The 23,913-nt window shown below is 36.7% G+C and overlaps 2 protein-coding genes across 5 annotated transcripts in view; one reads left to right on the top strand and one right to left on the bottom strand.

The window, feature by feature from the left end:
• The first annotated feature begins 1,531 nt into the window (after positions 1–1,531).
• gdpd4b (glycerophosphodiester phosphodiesterase domain containing 4b) lies at positions 1,532–8,328 on the top strand. 2 transcript variants are annotated; one of them, XM_084386582.1, is made up of 16 exons: positions 1,532–1,775; positions 2,387–2,589; positions 2,863–2,966; positions 3,205–3,298; positions 3,527–3,586; positions 3,683–3,781; positions 3,873–3,966; positions 5,090–5,235; positions 5,478–5,560; positions 5,637–5,787; positions 5,908–6,132; positions 6,279–6,436; positions 6,889–7,036; positions 7,123–7,205; positions 7,332–7,411; positions 7,503–8,328. In XM_084386582.1, the coding sequence occupies exons 2-16, from the start codon at positions 2,407–2,409 to the stop codon at positions 7,565–7,567; spliced, it is 1,773 nt and encodes a 590-aa protein (XP_084242708.1). In that variant the 5' UTR covers positions 1,532–1,775; positions 2,387–2,406; the 3' UTR covers positions 7,568–8,328. The 2 variants fall into 2 exon arrangements, with proteins under 2 accessions (XP_084242708.1, XP_084242709.1); XM_084386583.1 differs by having other exon boundaries at positions 1,697–2,112.
• A 1,368-nt stretch (positions 8,329–9,696) lies between these two features.
• myo7ab (myosin VIIAb) overlaps positions 9,697–23,913 on the bottom strand; it is a 39,481-nt gene continuing 25,264 nt past the window's right edge. For all 3 annotated transcript variants that reach the window (XM_084387288.1, XM_084387287.1, XM_084387286.1), the window contains 19 exons: positions 22,216–22,443; positions 21,954–22,124; positions 19,544–19,661; positions 17,561–17,687; positions 17,305–17,474; positions 17,012–17,202; positions 16,505–16,629; positions 16,092–16,249; positions 15,850–16,003; positions 13,735–13,890; positions 13,552–13,657; positions 12,934–13,047; positions 12,614–12,701; positions 12,428–12,534; positions 12,150–12,335; positions 11,947–12,063; positions 11,717–11,800; positions 10,451–10,570; positions 9,697–10,059 (listed from right to left, as the gene is read on the bottom strand). In XM_084387288.1, coding sequence (XP_084243414.1) covers positions 9,970–10,059; positions 10,451–10,570; positions 11,717–11,800; positions 11,947–12,063; positions 12,150–12,335; positions 12,428–12,534; positions 12,614–12,701; positions 12,934–13,047; positions 13,552–13,657; positions 13,735–13,890; positions 15,850–16,003; positions 16,092–16,249; positions 16,505–16,629; positions 17,012–17,202; positions 17,305–17,474; positions 17,561–17,687; positions 19,544–19,661; positions 21,954–22,124; positions 22,216–22,443 — 2,610 coding nt within the window. In that variant the 3' untranslated portion in view covers positions 9,697–9,969. The remainder of the gene's footprint in view (positions 10,060–10,450; positions 10,571–11,716; positions 11,801–11,946; positions 12,064–12,149; positions 12,336–12,427; positions 12,535–12,613; positions 12,702–12,933; positions 13,048–13,551; positions 13,658–13,734; positions 13,891–15,849; positions 16,004–16,091; positions 16,250–16,504; positions 16,630–17,011; positions 17,203–17,304; positions 17,475–17,560; positions 17,688–19,543; positions 19,662–21,953; positions 22,125–22,215; positions 22,444–23,913) is intronic.

Genomic DNA, 23,913 nt, shown 5'->3' on the forward strand with positions numbered 1-23,913 from the left:
ATGTAATCACTGCAGCACTCTAGTGTTCAAGCTCAATGTTGCAAGCAGGGCGGGCCAAGATGAACGTCACCTGCCACACCGGTCTCGAATCTCACGGAGGAGCTCCGGAAGGATAAAAGGAGGAGTGACAACAGTGCAAGACGACAGAGAACCAGGCCTGGCTGGGACATTTATGTTGTGTTTTATTATGTTTATATGCGACAGTCGTCCGTGAGGGGCTGCTGTTTTACTTTCGTTTTTCTGTTTGATTATTTTGTTATTAAAGTTACGTTGATCGTTTGCCGGTTCCCGCCTCCTTCCCTGATCCTTTAAACCTTGTTACACTCAAAAACATAAAATTGCTAATAACTATGGGGAGGTTGGGGTGTCCCACTATTGTGCATTCAATGAACTTTGTTCAATGAGTTTGTTCAAGTGAATCTTTTTCCGGGGCAATAATGGTGAATTATTATTATTATTATTATTTTTTTTTTGCTATACAGAAATAGTTTTTTACAAATAAAACTACCTAGACAAAAATAGAAGTAAGCTATTCACTGGAATAAAAAGTGTGACAACTAGCCCTGGACCACCTTGCAATTTTATAGGTAGTAAAGCACTTTAATGTGAGTTCAAAAAAGCATAAATACAATCAGATGCTCAACTGAAATAATATTGTAAGAAAAACTTGAGCAAGAAGTGTCAGATAGCACATCTGCAAGATGTCTGTTATAGAGCGCTTCATCTAGAAAGCATTTGCTGTGTACAAACATCTGAGAGACGTCTTTAAGATGTCAGTTTAACATTCTAAATCATAAACATCTTAAAGACGTTTTCTAAATCTCTATTTAACGTCTGACAGGAAACGTATACATGTGCTTTTAGGGACTGCTCATTATAGAGCCAATGGGTGGAGACTGAGCTACCCTTCTCTAGGTATAATGGGTGGAGCTTGAAGGTCCAGCCACACCCTAACCCTACCAAAGTTATTATAACCTATGGTTATAACCCTATCCATAAACCTAAATTTTAGGTTAATCTCCACCAATTAAATTCACAGAGGTGTCCAGAGGGTGGCCTTGATTTTGCCAAGAGTAATTTGTCTCTGCACACGCAGTGGCACCACTTGATTGTGAAAAACTTCTTGATTGTGAAGAGATAGTAGCCTACCTTGGATAACTGCCTACAGGATGAACAAGAGTTCTTGCCAACGACAGTGAACTAAACTGAACTCAGACTCCGTCCCAACCCCCTTCAGCTTATTTTCTTCAAGTAGCCTAGGTAGCATTGTGTCTTTTAAGATGCGTATAATTACTGTTTGTTATTCAGTTTGTTTAAGGCTTCGTGAAATTGCTTGCTTTTAATTAAATACTTATGCTGCACCCTATTTACAAAGGCCAACATATTTATTAACACTTTCGCTCAATTTATATATACTTATCAGTTTATAGAACATTTTAAAATATAGCCTATAATTTCAGTTCGCCAAGACTAAACAACCACACAAAAAAGTAGGCTACGCCTCACAAGTGCAAAGCGCCCCTCTTGTTATGCAAATTCACAGTAACATTTAACAGACACTGACGCACAATAGTACCGTTCTGAAACACAAACGCAGGGATTCTAGAACTGGGTATTTTTCACGCTCTCATTATCCAAGCAGCGCCACACTCTTCGACGGCCAGTCAAGAAGCTACGGGCGGTATTTCCTTTCACTGGAGTAAAGCGGACACGGACAGAGATCCCGGCGTAGTTTTTTTGGCTCTGATATGACGGCGACCGGGTTCTGACATTCGGTGAGACATTGGGCTGTTTAACGTTACCTATTCTCATAATAACAAAAATTCGATACGAAAACCATACTGTGAAGATGACAGCGATTCTGTAAAGTGTAAACAAGTTTGTTGGCTAATGTCTGTTTTTTTATCTCCGTGGACTCAAAGTTTATGAATAGATGTGGGATGTAGAATGGTCTTTATGAATTCACAATTACCTTTATGGATACTTTTTTTTTTTTACCCCACAAATGTCAATGAAAATTGAAAAAACGGAGGCAACTCTCATCCAAATTCAACGAATGCATACGTTTGGGCGGGGCTACTTATTAGGCTGAAGAATGATGAAGTATTTTTTGTGAGTAATTACCCTGTTACATTTGGAGAAATTCCATCATTAGGTTTTTGTACAGGATGAGGGGACCATGTTGTATAATCAGCCTTGCATATTGTCTAATTAATTAAGTTTTTACAATTGTGCAACTGGAAACTACACTGGCATAAAATAGAAGCAAAAGACAATATTACACAGTTGCATAGCACATTGGTTATTCATTACATCATCTCAACTTCTTTTACATTTTGAGAAATTATTTAGGGCTGAAAATAATCATATGTTTATACATCGACAGAACCCTCATTTGTCTTGCTTATGGGCACTGCACCGGCCGAGGTAACCCAACTGAAGTTGGGAAAGCTGAAAGTGGCACGCCAGAGGTTGCTTCAGCGTTATGAGCACCAGCTCTTTGTCTCCTGTCTAGCTGGACTCTACGGCTGCCAGTGGAGACGTTCCCAGCGCACACATGCTCAGCCTGGACACTGCTGCTGCTCTAAGGTGCTCTCATTCTAACTCACAATGCACATGCTCAGATCATTACAAATGAAGCTGTTAACGTTACTTGTACAAGTTCACCTGATCAAAGAAAATAAGAACCTTTACAGAAAGAGTAAGCTCAATATACACTGGCCTTTTTTCTCACCAAAATTGTCTACTTTTAAGTTTTGTGTCCTTTTGTGATTATTATATTAATATTTAGGTCAGGTTTAAAATGCAATGATAGTTAGCTAGATTTATGTGTTATGTAATGGCTTAAAAACTGTTTTGCAGCGGGAGTGTTGCAGTTTTGCTCTGATCGTTCTGACCTTTTGTCTCTGTCTGGTGTTCCTGTACTTTTGGAGTGAAGCACGGAATGACTACAATGACTTTGACTGGTTTGTGTCACATTAAAGATATATTTTAAATGATTCATTGACTTCTTTTGGTTGCACATTACTGTTCATTTTGTTTAAACAAAGTTGTTTATAACGTGGAACAGTCATTTAATAGTTAATTAGACAGAAAATAAATAATTTGAGCTGAACGTGTAATTTATTAAAGACCTCTCAACTTGGGTAATTTAACTGAGAGATAGGCTACACTAAAGTAATATTTCTCTCGCTTTGTCTCCAGGTTTAATTTTGGAAATCTGAGCTTCTGGTTTCCATGGTCTATTGTGTTGTTGATTCTTGCTGTTTTTCTGTTCACTTATGTTGCTGTTGTGCTGGTATGTGCTTTAAGAATATTCACTCTCATTACTACAGTTTTTACCTAATTTCTATACAAAACCACACAGTTATGAAATCACTATTAGCCTATAGATTTTTTTCTATAAAATTGAAAAATTTCGTATTATTGTCAATGTGGTTTGCTTTTTAAGCTTTAAGTCACCATAACAAGTTTCTAAAAGGTCCATTTGATAATTTGCTGGTAAGAAATATGTTAATATTCACAGCTGTTGGCAGTTTGTCTTCTCTCAGAAGGCCAGAGGTTATATTTACATTGGTGTCACAAGGTAACTTCATCTCAACTATGTAACTACTGAAAGTAATACATAAAGAGACTTTATGGTTCACACTTGTGACTGATGAAATGAAATCTCTTCTGATAGATTGGGATCTCAGTGACTTTGATTCTCTCCATTGTGGCCTCATCTGTTCTCACAGATTTATGGAGCAAGGAGTGGAAGACTGTGCTTTTATCTTTTCAGGCAGGTTTATTATCTACTACTATATAATATTGATATTGGAGTAAATTCACTGTGACATTTTTAATTAAAGTTCCCAATTCCCATTTGCCAGGTAACTGCCCCATATCTACACATAGGTGGTGTGGTTTTAATGACTTTATTATCTTGGCCGGTAGGCTTTCATGTCTTCCGGCTCAATATGAGAGGTAAGAATAAGTTTAAATATATTATGCACAGGGCCACACAATATAACACAAGTATAAAAAGGTCTGTGACCATCTCTGAAAACAATCACAAGTAGTGCAGTTCATCTCTTAAACAGGCACGTGACTGACAAAAAACATTAATGTTCCATAGAGGGCACACAAAATCCAAACCTTTTCACACACACTTTTTTTTTTATTTGCCAAAAATGGCAGACTGCAGAAACGTAACACCTCTTGCTTAAGAGGTGTCTTGCTCAATTTTGTTTATAAAACCCAATCACTAATCAGTCTCCAAACAACATCCTTGATTGAGCACTTGAAAATACTGCTTCATTTTCCTATAAATCATTAGAAAGGTCTAAAGTTTTATTATAAGTATTAATTTATCATGAAAAAATAAATAAATCTGTTGCTTGTCAAATGCACATTATAAGTGACTCAAATTCACAGCGCTTGAGCAGCATTTACTGCAAACCAATCGATCCTCTCTGATCTCAGTGAATTTCGGGTTAAAGGGATAGCTCACTCAAAAATGTAAATGTTGTCATTACTTACTCACCCTCATGTTGTTCCAAACCTATATGAGTTCCTTTTTTCTATTGAACACAAAAGAAGATATTTCAAAGAATATTGGTAACCAAACAGTTGAGGAGCTCCATTGACTTGCATAGTATTTTTTTCCTACTATGGAAGTCAATGGCTTTCGCCAACTGTTTGATTACCAATATTCTTCTTTTGTGTTCAATAGAAAAAAGGAACTCATTCAGGTTTGGAACAACATGAGGGTGTGTAAATGATGACAATTTTCATTTTTGGGTGAACTATCCCTTTAATTGTGCAGCCCTAGATTAATCTAACACACAAACAAGCACACAACAAATGCTCACTTCACACAATAAAGCGTATCTGTCTCACACACATGCCAACCTGTATCGCACGTGCTACTGTGGTAAATTTATTCATTGCACAGACCAATTTTTTATATATGTAACTGTACAGCCCTGATCATGCATTATATATTTTCAAAATATCTTGTAAAAAGGAAAGACCACTCTGATGCAGCTTATGTCAGAGAAAGTGCATATTATTACTGTGAATTCACATGTGCCCTTGTCTGTTTAAGTGAGACGGATGGCCATGACGGTGCTGTATATAACTGTTCTAGTGTCTCTTTACTTGGTTCCTCTGGGCATGCACTCGCCCTGCATTAAACAGAGGAGCAGTCTGGGATCAGCTCCTGCTTTAATTGGACACAGGGGAGCACCAATGGTACACTTCATTCTTCTTCTTAGTCTTTTCAGGTTCAAGCACTAACATTTGAATATTAAAGTTTTTAGGTTAAAATACTTCTTTCCAAGTTTAATGTGATATGTGATGATTTGATTTATTAGTTCAGTATTTCCAAAACAATTATTATATCAAGACTGTAGTAGTACAGGATGTAGCAGACATGCAGTGTACCATGGTCAGACTGAAGAAAAAAGCAATGCCTCTGTGGTATCTTTTCTCAGCTTGCCCCTGAAAACACCTACATGTCTTTTGAGAAGGCATTGGCAGCTGGAGCTGATGGTCTGGAGACCGATGTCACTATCAGGTCAGCTCCATAGAAAGTCTGTGTTATTTAAAATGGAAAAAAGTCCTCAATAACATTGTTTTGTCTCTTGCTGCAGTTATGATGGAGTTCCTTTCCTCATGCACGATAAGAACCTACGCAGGACAACTAATGTAAAAGACGTGTTTCCTAACTGGACACACACCTCACCTGCCATGTTTACGTGGAAAGAGCTGCAGAGTCTCAACGCTGGGTCCTGGTTCTTCTCTGTTAGGCTGCGGGAAGCTTTTTTACTCTTAAAAAAAGAATGAGTTGTTATCTAGATTATATTTTTTTGCTTAAAACCACCTTTAAACATTAATCATAGAGTATTGTTGTTTCCCACTCAGCAAGACCCCTTTGGAACAGCCTCATCTCTGAGCGCAGATGAGCGCTTGCAGGCTCAGAATCAGTCTGTGTGCACACTGAGGGCCTTTCTGGATTTGGCCGCTCAATATGGGAAACTAGTGATCTTTGATCTGTACCGGCCGCCCAGGGGTCACCCATATAGAGATGCCTGGATATCCCGCACCCTGGACGTCATCCAGAACGAGTCATCCATTCACTCCAGTCAGGTATGCCATTACATTGTTGCATTTTGGGAGTTTAAAATTGGAGTGTTGCAAGTTTAAAAGGTGACTTTTGTGTAGATTGTGGTTCTTATGAACTTTTTTTTATATATAGATTCTAGATTATATATGTTTCTTGCATTTTTACCTAGGTACTGTGGCTGCCTCCAGAGTTCAGGGAGTTTGTACAAGAAATCGACCCTGATTTACAACAGACAACAGGCGAACAAGCACCAGTGGAGGAACTTCAGCTCAGACACATAGCCAGACTCAACATCCATTACAGCTCCATGTCAGAGAAAGAAATCAGGTTCAAGAGATAGCTTAAAAAGATGCACACTATAGATATAAAATCTATTCCACACTTCATTCTATCTATCTATCTATCTATATTTGATCAAGTGACAGTAAAGAGATTTATAATGAGACAAAAGATTTCTATTTAAAAAAATATATATTTTGAACGTTTTAATCATCAAAGAATCAAATAAATATTTCCTGAGCACCAAATCAGCACATTAGAATGATTTCTCAAGGATCAAGTGAACCTGAAAACTTGAGTAATTGGCAAAAATTTAGCTTTACCATCACAGGAATAAATGACATTTTAAAATATATTAAAATAGAAAAGTGAAAAAATATTTCACAATATTACTGTTTTTACTGTTACTTGGTGAGCATACGAGACCCCAAATATACTCCATATAAAATATGTCACACATAAATGTCATGCATTGTTGTGTGACCTTTTATCAATAACAGAAAATACGCTGCTGCCAACATCAGCACCAACCTGTACGTGATCAGCGAGCCGTGGCTGTATTCTCTAGCCTGGTGTGCAGGGGCTCATTCCGTCGCCACGAATGCTGTTCACATCCTCAAGAACCTGCAAAGACCGCTCTTTCTCATGGTAAATGACACACATCTACAGTTGTCAGGGATTTGTTCATCTTCTCATTCAGGAGTTTTTTCCTGTGGTTTTCCTCTCTCTCTCAGACACCAGATGAGTACATGCTTATGTGGACTCTCACTGACATCACTTCCCTTCTTCTCGTTGTGATTGTTTTTGTGTTTCACTGGTGAGTGTGAGCACAGAATTTACATCATCTCACTTTGACTCTGAACATGTAGCTTCAATCCAAAATCAATCTGTACTACTCCATACAAAAGGCAATCTGTAGGCTGTCAATCATGATGTATTCCAGGTGGAGGGAGCGTGGGTTGGCTCGCAGTGTGGACAGCAGTTCATTACTTGACCATGGGTCCTACAGACAGTTCAGGACAGGTAAGAGACATTTAATTTTGTAAACCACTTCTTAAGGCAAATAAATGAAGAATAATCTGAAGCTGATCATGTTTCATGTTCCCATGAACAGAGGTGAATGATGTGTGGTCTTTATCCGACATGAGCAGCTCTGAGAAGCAGGTACCATCTCTTTGAAGAGCCCGATTAAAACTGTTGGTTCATATTTAACCCCTTATATTAACAAACAACTAACTGATGTTCAGTTAAGCCAGTTTAAACCACAGTTTAAGTGGTTCATTGAAATCACCCTTACAATTTTATAAATTCTAATTGTCACAAAATATCTTATGACAGACATGTGAGCTGATATGATGGGATACATACAGTTAACAAATGCTAGTGACTGATCTTACACCTCTGACTTTAGATTGTCATTTGAGTTATTGCATTTCACAAGCCTCAGGCTTTCCTTAAAGGTTTCCATTTCGAGCATGAATGAAAATATTTGTGTTTGTATTTATGTCGATGAAAATTAAGTGAATTTCCTTCACTTAAATATTAGCGGATCCATTTGTTTTATGTTTCATCTTAAGTGGTATTTAAAATCAATTTCATGGTTTTGGATGAAACATCACTCCCAGAGAGGACCCTAATTGTGTAAGAATCTGAAGTCATAAATAATTGTTGTGCTAATGTTTTGTCCTTTTTGTCTTGTTCTTATTTGTTCAACATTAAGCCACAAAATATAATTCAGTGTAAAGATTCTTTGGTTATTGCAATATGATCCGTGTCTGTCTGAAATCATGATGCCCGTAATCTAGTTTTTCAGTTTTTAAACTGATATTTGCTCTTTGATTTTTTTCTCATTAAATCACATACTTTTTACTCAAATGTGAAAACTGTTACAATCTTGTTATTTTTTATTATTTGAAGTCTGATTAAAGTCTGGCAAGAGTATATTGTTGTACATTGAGTTTTGCAAGAATCTACAAAATCTTACACAAACCACAGTTTACTCAACTATAGTGTTGCTATTGTTAGCTAAAAAAACTATTTATATAGTTTTTGCTAAATGAAATAAAGCTGAAAAAAATAAAAAATGTTTTCAAAAATTTAAACTGCAATAAAATATATTTAGCCTGAAGCACTAAAAATGAAATAAAAATAAATTCAAGCTAAATAAAACCAAACAATAGTAATAACAATGACAAATGTGCATAAAAATGACTAAAACTAAAATCAAAATGGAAAATATAAAAATAAAAGCTGAGTCAAAATATTAATAATACTATAACACCAGTATATAAATAATACATTTATTATTATTTAGTAAAACATTATTCTTTAGTGTTTAGTGAACAGACCTACTTTAAAACCAAATATAGGGTTTCACATGTTGCATTCAAGGGATCTAATTGTCAAATGACTGATGATCATAAATCATTGATCAATGAGAATAACAAATGACATGAACCTCATTAAAATAGCCAAGCCATCTCATATATGTTGTTTTATTTATAAACAGCAGCTTCCAACATTATAAAATTAGAATGACCAATTACAAACTACAAATTAATGGGTAACGCTTTACAATATGGTCTTGTTTGTTAACATTAGCTAATATATTAACTAACATGAACTAACAATGAGCAGTGCATTAGTTACAGTATTCATTCATCTTTGCTAATGTTAGTTAATAAAAATACACTCGTTTATTGTTAGTTCAGTTCACAGTTCATTTACTAATGTTAACACATACATTTGATTTTAATAATGTATTAGTAAATGACATCAACATTAATTAAATGTAGATCAACATGAACTAAGAATAATAAATGCTGTAAAAGTATTGTTCATTCTTAGTTCATGAAAACTTATTGTAAAGTGTTACCAATTAATAAAAAAGAATAAATAAATAAAACTATGTTTAAAGATTCAACCATTTATCCTTAATATATTGTGCAGAAATGATAATAATTATGGCCATGTATATATACTGATCATTTAATTTATAAAATACATTTTAATACATATCTCTGCAATACCTGGTCAAAGATTTACAAAGGAAGAGAAATAGTATTCAGAAAAAGTAACGAGAGGATTTTTTAGACTGAATTAAATATTGCTGTCATTGATTTAGTTAAATGACATTTATGTACCAATAAAAGTGCTTTAAAATGACTAGGATGAGAACCACGTGTTGAAGTCTTAAGCTAAGAAGCAAACCCAAATACTGCAACATTTCTAAATCTTTAAAATGCATTCAATTGGCAAAATGAGACGTGCAAATCATCCACAAATTGAATAACTGAAATCAGGAACTTGATCTGACTTAACTGACTTTTAATTTGGTGTCAGAGTAAAAGCCTACAACTGAAAGGCAACAAGTTTGTTGACTGTCAATGAAACATGTCCTTCATTGACATTAAAATACAGAGAAATGCTATAAAATAAATTAAACTCACAATTTACAATTAAGGCTCCAGTATGAAAAAGTAACAACACTAAAATCAGATTCAGTTTATTCTCATGTATCAAAATTATGGATCTAAGAAATAGTGAGAAGTCTGTAAACGCCCTATTCCAAGCCTTTCGTGTTACTGGTTTCCACGTGAAGTGCGCTGCTTGGTCATGGTAGTCAACATCTGACTGATGTAAGAGGTGAGAAGGTCATCCATCTTGTATCCCTGTGAATAGTGAGGATATTTGGACGATAAAATACTGTATTATTTAACCACACAGCAAAGTATGATTATAAATCTAATATAATGGAGCATAGCTGGAGCATTTGTGTCACAAAAGTACCATGGTATTACCATCTGATACCTTCACTGTATCATGGTACCACCACAGTGTAATGCAGAGTTTCCTAACCCTGTTCCTGGAGGCACACCAACAGTGCACATTTTGGATGTCTCTCTTATCAGCGTATTAATAGATATTCCAAGGACTGAAAAGGATTGATCATCAGATGAGTTGAATCAGTTGTGTTTGACAGGAAGAGTTTGAAATGTGTACTGTTGGTGTGTCTCCAGGAACTGGGTTGGGAAGCACTGAAGTAAGGGATGACTGACTCACCAGTGATGTCTCACACAGCAGTTTGCTGCCTCTAACCAGGTTACCAATGGTAATGTGGAAATAGGTATGTCCACTACTCCAGTTAGAGATTTTGGTGAAGGGATGTGTGCCCAAAATGTCCTGCAGACAAATGAGTAAATGCCATTCAAACAATATCCAAAGGGTTTTTACAAATGTATATAATAAAAGTTTTGTTGCTGACGCAAATGAGGAAAAAATGTCAGTTGGCTATATGTCACAGCAACGTAAGTTTAAAGGGATAGTTCACTTTGAAATTAAATTTTGGTATGTTTTAGCTTACCTCAAAGGCATCCAAGATGTAGGTGTCTTTTTTTCCGCAGTAGTTTCAAATTTTGATATTTTTAAGTCAAACCGTTCTTGTCTGTCAGTCATTTAATGCAGGTCTATGGTCACTGTCTCAAAGAGCATGCACAGAGTCCAAATTAAAACAATTCCCCATCGTCCAAATTAAACAATTCCCCATCGTAAGTACACATTGATGGCCTAAGACACGAAACGAGAGGTTTGTGTGAGAAAACGAACAGTATTTATATCGTTTTTAGCTCTTATACACAGCCACGTCCAAGTGATCTAAACGCGCTCGCGCATCGTGGTGTGTACGTGTACGCAGACTGGTGCATAGATATATACACTAGATGTCGCCTTGTCTACAGCAGTTCATTGGAACGAATGTCTTTAAGGCGACATCTAGTGTATATATCTATGCACCAGTCTGCGTACACGTCACACACCAGGATGCGCGAGCGCCCTCAGATCACTTGGACGTGGCTGTGTATAAGAGCTAAAAATGATATAAATACTGTTCGTTTTCTCACACAAACCGCTCGTTTCGTGTCTTAGGCCATCAATGTGTACTTACGATTGGGAATTGTTTAATTTGGACGATGGGGAATTGTTTTAATTTGGACTCTGTGCATGCTCTTTGAGACCGTGACCATAGACCTGCATTAAATGACTGACAGACAAGAACGGTTTGACCTAAAAATATCAAAATTGAAACTACTGCGGAAAAAAAGACACCTACATCTTGGATGCCCTTGAGGTAAGCTAAAACATACCAAAATTAAATTTCAAAGTGAACTATCCCTTTAACATCAATATTTAAATGAGCAAAATACTCAAATAAAATACAGTAGACTTGAACAGTAGTGTGTGTAGTAAAGTTTGCACTTTAGGCTAAAATGACAATATATTATAGATACCGCTTATTTACCTTACATTATTCTGGGCAGTGTGTAAACCTACCTTATTTTTCGGGTCAATGAGAGTAACACCAAGTTTGTTGATCGCTATCAAAAGGACTTCTGGGAAATTTGTATCTGATGATTGCTGTGGACGAATATCAAACATCATCAAGGCAGATGTAGTTTATTTGACAAAAAATAACAAATCAAATACTATAATTGAGGAAAATGTCATTTTGTTTGCCCGACGTTTAGGTAAATCAACATTGCATCATATTGTGACAAACTTGCCTTGACTTCAAAAAAGGCAGATCCAAAAGTTGGCCACTTATAAATGATTTCTAGAAACATCAGTTTTGCTTCCTCTCGAGATTTCCCTGCATGGGTATTGAAGTATGTGACGACAGGCTGCAGAAGAAACAAAGACATGCACGTTCACAGCATTGACTTGTCATAAATGAACGTTTGAAGTAGGACTACTGTTGCTCACTTACCCGTTTCCAGTCGTCGGGTGAGAGCTGACGGATCAGGTCCTGAGGAACGAGCTCCTTCAGCATCTTGGTGAAGTTGAGGAACTGTGATTTGTCCTCCTCAAACCTCACCCTGTAAATCAGCGCAGCCAGCTGGAAAGCCTCTTCAAGACAGCACTTGTGGTAGCCACGCAGGTACTTTGGGAGCTCCTGAAGAAGAGTTTATGAAGAAGAAAGAGTGTGATACGTGTTTGAAAGTGAGCCTGTATGCACAGATTGAGTACAGAGAGAGAGATTTCGACCTGGAAGTAATGGAAAATGGAGTCGGCCATGGGATCTTTGCCTGGAATGGTGTTGGTCCACAGTTTCTTCATGTAAAACACTTGATAGGTCAATGAAGGCACTGTGCCTACAGAACGAACAGAAGCATTAACACCTCTCATGGTTTTTACACTCAAAATACTGATCATTTTTATGAACATAATCACCATCTTTCACAGCTCTGGCTTTTTTAATCCAGTCTGTCAGATGTCGAACAAAGTCGAAGAAGAAATCTCCTTCTGGCACACTGATCACCTGAAACGTTTTAAGCCAGAACTGATAAGACATCCTACATTAATAATACACTCGTACTGATGAATAACTGCTATTAAATAGGGCATGTGTTTTGAGAGGAAAAAGCTGTGACGTAAAAATCAGTTCAAAAATTTAGTAAAACTAAAAAAAAAGAGTTCTTTAGTGTGTCATAACCTCCCACAGAACATCTTCATTTCATCTGAACAGACATTCGACACCTTTGTAACCTCACCTTGTCAGAAATTTTGACAAACAAGCTGAAGCCCTCAGAGGATTGGAGCATCATTCTGCCAGAGATGTTCAGACAGAAATCTTTGGCTTTTGTGCTTGATTCAACCTCAAAGACCTTTGGAAAGAGTATAGTAGAAAATAAAAGACACTGTTTCAGTCAATGGGTTATGGGGGAAATTCATTTTGAGGGCCAAAAGCCTGAGACCACTTGTGTAAATGCTTCTATTGCACATCCAGCCATCCATCCTCGTTGATTCATATATACGTAGCTAAACTGTGTATTTGGTGTTTGTTATATTGCATTGTGAATTACATTCCATGTCTATTTATATTTTTTATATAAAACAGTGCAGGCCATAATATTTCAACTACATTTAATCCAAAAAAGATGCGAGTCTCTGAGTCTATTCACACTTCAACTATCTTATGCCGTTTTCTCCAGCAGCACCACGTAACTCTGAGCATGGAGGATTCAAATGAGGTCAGAGCACAACGGGGCGTTCTCTCCGTTTCCTCATGCATAAATAAACAGCCGGGCATGAGAGAGAAAAGAGAATATTACCACCACAGGAGATTGGAAACAACGTACGGTACAGGTAACAGTCACACAAAAACTCACCTCATCAGTGTCATCAGGAAAGTACACTTTGTGAAAGATCTGGGTAGTTTTGTGCTGAATGGCCTCCACTTCTACAAGGTGAGGAGGATACTTTCTGGATCCATTTCTGTCCATGAAGAGAAAAATGTTGGAAGGGAATCTATGCAACATTCGAGATGCGTGTTTGTACGTGCTGTTAGTTACCGCAAGGCTTTCTGCAGTCTCTGCATGCAGTCTGGCGCGACTGGATGATGTTTCTTGGACTGCAGGAACTTTTGGACATGAGGAAGCAGCATGTTACTGGGAGGGAAAAGCCCAGTGCAGAGCCAGAGCAGCTCCCAGCCCTTCTCCTCACTGTATCTGAACACACAGAACAATTAATGCTGACAACATAAAGCAGCTCTGGTCATTTACAGGCTAACCACTAGGGGACAGACTGTTACAGATTTATCAGCCACATTAACTGTTTTCACAGTAATGGGTCTCATTCACTAACTGTGTGTTACCTGTGAGCAAATATTTTCATGGAGAGTCAATTTATCAGTACGTTTGCAAGTATATTTAAGATAATATTTTAAATAAAATCACACATATGCAAAAGTCACCTTAGAAACATGGGATGTGTTAAAGGGAAACTAAACTTTTTTTAGTTAATGATCTGTAAGAATTGGGCTTTATTAGTGCTGTTCATTGATTCGAGTAACTTTTTTGACATTTGGGTATAAAGTGTTTTAATTCTACAATATATGGTGTAAAACCGTCTGAGTGCTGCCCTCTTCAGGTTGAACGGTGGCTACTGCAGTTGAATTTTCCTATTGGATGTTTGCGGTACTGCGCGACATAAGCAGGTTCCAGCTCACCACGCCCTTGGTACGAGCTCACCACGCCCTTGGCAGTATAAAAACCATCTTGTTTCGTCAAAACCACTGTAGCGAGTCAGGAGTTGGAATTGCGAGTATTGAAAACGATCAGGATATAGTATTTTAGCATAGCATTTATATAGTTATTTAGATTTTGTGTAGCTTAGGTAGTTAATTAGCGTTAGTTAATTCTGTTAGTGTAGTATTGTTAGAATTCACATAGCGGCAAAATATGAATATGCCAACAGAGAGCGCGCGCTATTGACATCAACTCGATAAAACTCATCAGATGCATGTACTTTACGTCGTCTTGCGATCCTGTGTGGAATAATAATAACGTAATAGTAATAATAATCCTGGAGAAAATTACCTCAGAAGTTTGTGAGTTAAAGTTTGTGAGTTAATTAATCCGTCACTGCAGGTTTCAGGTGCACGCCCCCCCCCCCCCCCCGCCCTCGGTTCGTCCCCTCTATCTCCGCTGGGGTCTGCCCACTTTTCCAGCATTTTTCAAATATTGCCAGTGAGTGGATTCAGGCTCTGACCAGGGGTTTAGTTACCCTTTAAACTCAAATCATATATTTTATAAAAAATAATATCAACAAGGTATAATTTTAATAATATTAATAATAATATTTTTTATAATATATAAAAAATATATAAATTATATATAATAAAAATTATGTATATATGTAAATAATTGTAAATTGTATATATATATATATATATATATATATATATATATATAAAAAAAATAATTCTAAAATGTGTATATTTATAATAACAATAATACTAGCTGTTGTATATATATTTAAATGTTATGTTTTATTAATAATAATAATAATAATAAAAGTATCTATTATATATATATATATATATATATATATATATATATATAATATTACATATATCTAGGTGGAAATAAATGTTGTAATGTTATTTCCATCAAGAGGTGCATCAATTTTTGGTCAAGATTGACGATGCAAGAGTCAAGCACTCTGTAAAGTCTCCTCCAGCACATCCCAAAGACTTTCAATGAATTAAAGGTCTGGAGCTGGTTAAGGAGCTGCCAATTCAAGTGTGAAAATGATTCTTCATGCTCCCTCCCAGCCATTCTTTCACAATATGAGGCTGATGAATCTTGGCTTTGTCATCCTGGAATATGGCCATGATGTGTCTTCCTACATGGTTGTTTAAGAAATGAAAAGCTACACACTCCGTCGATTAGGGTTATAAGAACTGTTGTCAAACATATAACATGCTAGAAACATAATAATCACTGCAATAATGATTCCCGGCCGGGAAGTGTATAATAATAATAGTTACAATAATAATAATAATATGCTAAATCCCTTTTATGGAGAGTTTCAGCTGTGTATTATCCTAATTTGGCTTTTTCTGTGCACATAAGCAATTAAACCCAATTGCGTGAATGAGATCCATTTAGCTGGAAAAAACCTACTTAACGTGATTCTCGGTCAGTTGCTTGATGATTTGACAGAAGATCTCGTCCTTCAGAGGTTCAGCCTTCAAAGCGCCCTCAAAGATCTGATCAGTGAGCTCATTGACCGAACGGCTTCTCTTCGAGGGGTAGTCGCCCATGTACTTCATGATAGGTACGACAGAGTCAAGGGTCTAAATATGGGAACTGCAGTTAGACATTCAAAATGTTATAAAGGTAATACTATTAACTGTAAAGGATATAAATGAAAGCCTGGCAGGCATCCTGGGACAGCTCTTCATGGTTGAGGACTTTTTTCAGCAAAGGCTGTTTGAGCGGTTCTCTGGTGCAACACCACATTTTATCCTTCCCTCTGCCTTTATTGATGATCACACGACTCAGTGTGCTCTTTGAAGGGGGTCTAGAGAATGGAAAGGACCCAGAAAGTTAATAAATCCAGAATTAAACAAAAAATGCAAAATGATGAAATACAATCATAGGTGTGGTGAGTCGATACAGCTAATATTTAAAAGATATTGAGCATTTAAGGCATGCTGTGAGTTTAATTAATAAACCTTTTTGTTTGCACTATACTTCCTTTTCCCAACTTCAAAAACAGTACTTTTCCATTTGGACACAACAAAGGGTGGAAAGGTTCTGAAGAGCGTTCAAGCACCTGAAGTGATCATAGGAGAATTCCTCTAGAGTGTGCGGCTGAACCTTCTCTCCACTTTCCAACAGTTTCTGATCAGACAACTTTATGGAGTCCTTACGCTGGTCTGGTGACATGGTAATCAATGTCTGTAAGAAACAGAAATGAGATGGTCCAGTGGCTATTCAATATCGCAAGTCCTTCTTTAGTTTAAATATGTGGCTTATTGGTTTTCCAAGGTAATTATAATACACCGTCAGAAAAAAACGAACTTAAAGGGACAACTTTGTACCTTATCTACTCCAAAAAGGACCATGTTAGCACCTTAAGGTAGTAATATGTACCCAATATACTTATGGCGAAGGTCTTTTTCATTCTTTGCTTAGGTGTAAAAAGAAATTAAAAATATCTGAGCAATGGCAGACTGTTAGTGATGCCACCCATGCTACTGGGAGTGGTGTTTAGATAAATATGTTAAAAAAAAAAAATCTGAGAATGTCCAAATTATGTATTGAATTAAAAAACACTGACCACAATATCATATTGTGGCCTGGAGATAGTGGGCAGCACATAGACGCTGTCTGCAGGGAAGTCTCCTCTCTTCTTGGTTCTGTCATTGACCCCATGAGCCCAACCTGAAGTCATGACCTGCTCTCCATTCTGCTCATCCAGAAAAATCAGATCTCCCTTTGAGAATCTCAGGAACGAAGAGTCTTGCCCAGCTGGGAAAACAAACAGAAACAAGATGTTTTTTTGCAGGACCGTCTTATCAAATGCAATGGTTATAAACCCAACTGCTGCCTATATGGTCAATGTGTGCTCACCAGGGTAATGGCTGTCCATCAGGGCCACCACAAACTTTGACCTGGAACGCAGGCCCTCTAAAAAGGTGACAACCAGGTCACGGATGTCTTCGGCATTGTTGGATGTGAAGGTGTACTCATCTCCTTTAATGGTAGCCAGAGTAAAGCTCTGTCCTTGAAGCTTTCCACCTCTGCATCCACAAGTTTGACCAAAAAGTTACAATATAGAGAACACTTAAATCAAATGAAGTGGGTTTGGTTCAATAAGCTACTGCACCTGCTGCTGGAGACTGCAGTGATCTCTGGGAAAGAAAGGTCCAGAAGGACCTGCTCCTGCTCATCTACAAAGTAGACTCCAGTCCAGTTCACTGCCACTATAACATCATTCTTTGGGAGACTAGGCCCTGTGAAAAAAACAGAAAGAATGGTTTAGCTTCACCACACTTTATCAGATCAATATGTCCAACTGATTATTATTAAAGAATAACGTAATAGAATAATTCCCCCGACAAGAATTTCTTCCATGGAACACAAATGAAGAAATTTGGAATAATATACCAGTCACTTTTTTCCATGCAATTACAAAGAATGGAGACTGGAGACTAGAGCTCATATAAAATGTCTGTTATATTGACATTGATATTTAAAACGGATGAACAGACTTAACTTTAATTCATCTTACAATTTTTCTCGATTGTTTACACACATTTTCTGGTACTTGAGACACAATGACCACAACATGTAACTCATTCACCAACCCCCTGAACCAATTCTGCTAAACTACAAGCACAATTCCTGCTTTACACTCAAATTGCAGTTCTAAAACACACTTTTTTCAAAACACTACACACAATTCTCTGCTTTTGGCACAATTTTCATGCAGAAAATCTCTTGTTTTCACAAGGAACACACTGCCATTCAAATATGCACACTGACTCATCACATGGGCAAACACCCGTCACACAGTTTTACAATTAGCAATCAGAGCTTTAGCATAAAAGGGCAACAGGGTGAGCTCTTCAATGGAGCAATGAAGGCCAACACTGGATTTTTTTATTTATTACTGTAACTGTATACAGTAAATTCTGCTGTTGTTTTGTATGTAGACCACTGTATGTACAACTTTGTGTTGGTTGGGATGTACATTGTTTTTGTGGGAAAAATAAAATATATTTGTTACCGTGTATTTGTGTGTTCTGAGTATAAAAACAATATTTTACAGATATTTTACAACACACTTATGTATGTACTGTCTGTAGTAAGTGTAACACTGAGCCAAAAAAGGCCTAAGTCATTATGATGAATGGAGAAGAAGTGTTTTCCATTCATCATAGTGTTTTACATTGAGCACATCTGTGTTCAACTGGTTCTTATAAATGTCTATTCATATGATGGTTTGTGTGTGTCATTTGAAAACAAAATACCATTTTGAGAAGAAATAACATTGTTTTGAATGTAAAGTTTCATTTTGCAGGAGAATTGAGGGGTTTTGCCCATTGTGTGTGTGTTTTTGGATTTGTGTGTAGAGTTCTGAGAATATGAGGCATGCTTTCAGAAAATGTGTGTAAACAATCGAGAAAAACTGTAACATCTGGACTTGAAATGAACAGGTTAATAATACTTTTGCATTGTTATACAAACTTTCCTATCAAATAATTGTGAACCCATTCTCAGGAAATGGTGCCATTTGTGGCTAAAAAATATTTTTGTTGAATTTTGTTAATTCTTATAATTTTTCCACCTCAAACCCAAAGGACCAGGACCATTACCACCATAGACATTGGAGAACCACTAAATATACAGATTGCCTAATTGTTAAAATATTATTCCCAATCCAAAATATACAGCCTTGCAAACTACCAAAAGTTATTTTTATTTTTAATACAGACCCTAAAATGCCATATTATTTCCATCATGTAATAGCATGTTTGTAAAAACTTATTTGTATACTTATTTTAATAGATAACTATTATAAGTTTTAATAGATAACCAGTAAATTATACAAAACCAAACTATATAAACAACTATATAAACTATAAATAACAATAATTAACAAAAATATATAAATATATCTGCCCTTGTTCTCCTTAAAGTTTTGATAAGTGATGTACATTAAATAAACTGAGTCAGATCTTTTAATTCAAACCAATGATTCGGTTCACAAAACTGGTCTGAATGATTTGTTCGCAATTCTGACAGATCTATTCAACTCACTGACTTGAGTTTTCATTTTGGGTGAACTATTCTCTGTAAGCCTTACCTGAAAATTTGAAGGCCTCATAGAAGCGTGAAAAAAGCAAAGGCCACTTAAATCGAGCGAAATCCACCACCTCTTCCTTCACTCTCTGCGAATCAAACTTCTTCTGCGTGTAGATTCCCTGTGGAGATGCAATCGTCAATATCTTGCTCTCAGCGCAACACAATATCGGCGATTACCTCAGAGGCGATTACCTTTGCTCTCGTCACCTGCTTATAAGCAGAAAATGTAACAAACTCATGCATTACTACACAGCTAGGACGATCCATAAAATTGATCCCCAGCATTATTAAACATTCATGTCCATCACTTTAGCCTATGAGAGGCAGAAGGGTAATTAAAACGGCCTTCACCCTTGAGAGAAGAAACGTGATTAATTGTCTCAATCAAATCTCAACCTGCTCAGTCCCATCAACCGCTACGAGCTAGCACACAGACGACAGTGCTGACCTAACCTACAAATCCATAACAAGACAGTGACTAAGTGAGGCTGAAAGAAATGTCTCAAATATTCAGGGTCCTGTGATTGCACTCTATTACGGCAGACAGCAGTCTATAGGTCGTCCACGCACACACTTCAGATCAGAGAGTTAATGAGATTATATTTTATATATTAGTGATGGGTGGAAATGAAGGTACTGCTGTAAGATAATGAGACTGCCGACCTTGAGAACGCACCGCGAGGTGAGTCAGACACAGCCTGACACAGTAATGAAGACTTAGGCGCAGATATGTGCTGTGACAGTGGAGTTCTGTAAGTTTACTTATAATGAAAAGGTTAATAATAGATGTGTTTAGTTATCTATACTTTTCTATCATGTAATTGTGATACCATTCTCAGGAAGTGGTGACAATATAATGTTAGGCTTTTTAATTTTGTGTTTAAAAAAAAGAAGATTATAAGCATTTTTCCACGTCAAGCACGAAACACTAGCGCTTTAACCACCATAGACATCGGAGAACCACCAAATATTCAGATTATAAACCCAGATTAGTCGGTTTTTCTTTGGCTGATTTTAAAAATATTATTCCTAATTCTAAGTATGCTATTACAACCATGAAAACTACCAAAAGTATTTATTGTTATTATTTTTTTTCAATTATATTCATTATTTCAATCATGCCACAGTATGTTTGATTATACTTATTTGTATACTTATAATATGAATAGATAACTGATTAAATGCTAGTAGTAGAAACTGCATAATATAATATAATTATTGCTGTCAAAATTAATGAGTTAACGAATGCGGTTAATTTTTTTCCACTTTAACACGTTAAAATATTTAACGCAATTGACGCAGCATCTGTTTCACGCTCTTATTCAAACAAATGCTTTTAAACCATTCAGAGAATGGAAAGAGAAGCAAAGAGAATGCGCGTTTTACTGGTGCGCGAGTCTGTGAATCTCCTGTCTGTGACACATGCAAATTATGCACACAGAAAGCCACTTCAGACAGCGCATGAAAGGACAAAAACATACAAAATTTTGCCCGTTTTGTCGAGTATCCTCTCAAGCACAGTCTTAAATGAGTTGAATTAAGTTTTAAATGAACGTAATGAGTTGTGAAAAAATGGGATGCATGTCAGATCCGTGTGATACGGGTCAGGTCTTAAAGTGACAGCAGGCTAACAAACCTGCCGCTGTCTATCATCAAGGATAATCAAAGAACAAAAGAAAAAGAGAAAGTCACTCACTCACTGCTCCTGACTGAATAACTTTTGTAGCTTTTATAAGGATTAATCTATATTTAATTTATAATTTATGCAGTGAAGACTGCAAAGTGTTTGATGACTTTATTCAATTTCTGTATATATCCCATCGCTTAGACCTACCTAAAAATCTCAAAGCACTCTTTACAAGGTTACATGAGTCAAAAACAACAAAAACAAAATTATTTGTGCATTTTGACAGGGCAAGACTGGGCCAATATCAAAATTAGCCTTGATATATTGAAGGGCACAGGTAAATGAGAAATTTTTAATGGGATTATGTGAAGATTGTTTTAAGTTCACTTAAATTAAAAGTTGCTGTATAAGTCTAATAAATGTTAAAATTCATAGCTTTCAATTATACTGTAATGCCTATAAGTGCATATAATTAACGGTTAATATTGACTATGAAATCATTATCATCAGATGCCATTAAACAAATATTTAAAAAATAGGCTGTGTTTATGTTGTTTCTACAGTTTTGGAGTTTAAATATGAAATTATCACAATATAAAAATATATAAAAAAACTTAGGTGTTAGCCAAGTGTGAATAATTGAAATTAATTACAGAAAAATGTTAATTTGTTAATTAATTTGTTCATTTTTTAATCGATTGACAGCACTAAATATAATATAATATAATGTACAAAACAATTACAATTAACCCAACAAAAAAATGTATGTGTTGAAACTATATACCTTTATGAGAGTTGCTATGATCATTTGAGACCATTTCTCCACTGTCTTAGAGGGAGTAATTTCGCGGTCCGGGATGTAGGATGGAATAAGACTCATAAGACGGTCTGGTAGAACCTCTGACCCATAGTCCACATAGTACTGCTGAGAGGCTAGCTCAGCCAGGTCCTCCTCCTAAGAAGACAGTGCACATGCATACGCTTAGTTAATGCAAGTAATTTAACTTACATTGGGCAATTTGAAATATGGACACAACAGCTCTGACCCTATCACAGCGGTACTCTCCGAATTTGACCCCGCGCACGATTTGCTGGTATATGAGGTTAGTGGCCACGCTGTCCTCTGCAGGGTTGTGCCAGGGCGTGAAGATTTCCTTCCTGAAGAATAGCCTCCAGGGGGCGTTGCGCTCCTGAGCACCCTGCTCTTTAGCGTACTGCTCACACTGTGACACGGCATCCATCACATGATCCTTCCCACTGCCCAGGGATGAAACCTGAGGAGGATGACCAAATAAATAAGAATATGAGGGCACAAGAAAAATCGATCATAACTCCAGTAAACTATGGAGTGCCGCAGGGATCTGTGTTAGGCCCTCTGTTATTCTCAGTATAAATGATGCCACTTGGAAATATTATAAGGAAACATGGAATTAGTTTCCATTGTTATGCTGATGACACTCAAATATATATTTCATCACGGCCAGATGAAAACGCAAATTTATCCAAATTGACAGAGTGTGTTAAAGATATAAAAGATTGGATGACGCGTAATTTTCTTTTATTGAATCCAGACAAGACAGAGGTATTACTTATCGGTTCAAAAAACCGCCCACAAAACCTTTCACAATACAACTTTAACATCGTAGGATGTCCTGTTACTTTATCCTCTACAGTAAAAGACCTGGGTGTTATACTCGATTGCAACCTGTCTTTCGAAAATAATATTTCGTATGTTACAAAAACAGCCTTTTTCCACCTTAGAAACATTGCTAAGCTACGTAATATGCTATCAGTTTCTGATGCAGAAAAGTTAGTTCATGCATTCATGACCTCGAGACTAGATTACTGTATTGCTTTATTAGCTGGTTGTCCTGCATCCTCAATAAACAAGCTACAGTTAGTCCAAAATGCCGCCGCTAGAGTTCTTACTAGATCAAGAAAATATGATCATATAACACCGATTTTATCATCACTGCATTGGTTACCTATAAAGTTCCGTATTAATTATAAGGTATTGCTACTGACTTATAAAGCCCTAAACGGCTTAGCTCCAGTCTATTTAACGGATCTTCTATCGCCCTATAATCCATCGCGCTCTTTAAGATCACTAATTCAAGGCTTTTGGTCATACCTAGGATATCCAGAACCACCAAAGGAGGCCCCAAAACTCTGGAATAGTCTTCCTGACACTGTTCGTTGCTCAGACTCGCTCTCCCAGTTTAAAACTAGATTAAAGTCGCATCTCTTCAGTCAGGCATTCATATAATATTTTTAATCTTACAGTTCAAACTACAATCCGGCCTCTAGTTCATAAATGCCAGAGGAGAACTGGCCCCCGACTGAGCCTGGGTTCTCCCAAGGTTTTTTTTTCTCCATTGGGTCACCTGATGGAGTTTTAGGACACCATTAGGTCACTTGATGGAGTTTTTCGGTTCCTTGCCACTGTTGCCTTTGGCTTGCTCAGTTGGGGATATTTTGGGGATCTTTAATTTGATTTTATCAATCAATAAATTCCACTAGAAACAAACCTTGTTGTATTATTTTAATTTAATACTGTGAAGCTGCTTTGATACAATCTGTATTGTGAAAAGCGCTATACAAATATACTTGACTTGACTTGACTTGACATTCGGGGACAAGTTTGGGGTCAGTACGTTTTTTTGTTGGTTTTTGAATGCACCCTTCATAATCAGGAAGGATGCTTTAAATTAGTGACAGTAAACTTTTGAACTTTCTATTTTCTA

The sequence above is a fragment of the Rutilus rutilus genome, assembly GCF_951802725.1.
Source record: "Rutilus rutilus genome assembly, chromosome: 18".
NCBI classification, from domain to species: domain Eukaryota; kingdom Metazoa; phylum Chordata; class Actinopteri; order Cypriniformes; family Leuciscidae; genus Rutilus; species Rutilus rutilus.

Excerpts from the sequence above, each read along its gene's own strand:
- gdpd4b (XM_084386582.1), top strand. The coding sequence starts at position 2,407 with ATGGGCACTGCACCGGCCGAGGTAACCCAACTGAAGTTGGGAAAGCTG. Across the intron at positions 7,037-7,122 it reads AAAGACCGCTCTTTCTCATG|ACACCAGATGAGTACATGCT; the intron begins GTAAATGACACA and ends TCTCTCTCTCAG. Across the intron at positions 7,206-7,331 it reads ATTGTTTTTGTGTTTCACTG|GTGGAGGGAGCGTGGGTTGG; the intron begins GTGAGTGTGAGC and ends GATGTATTCCAG.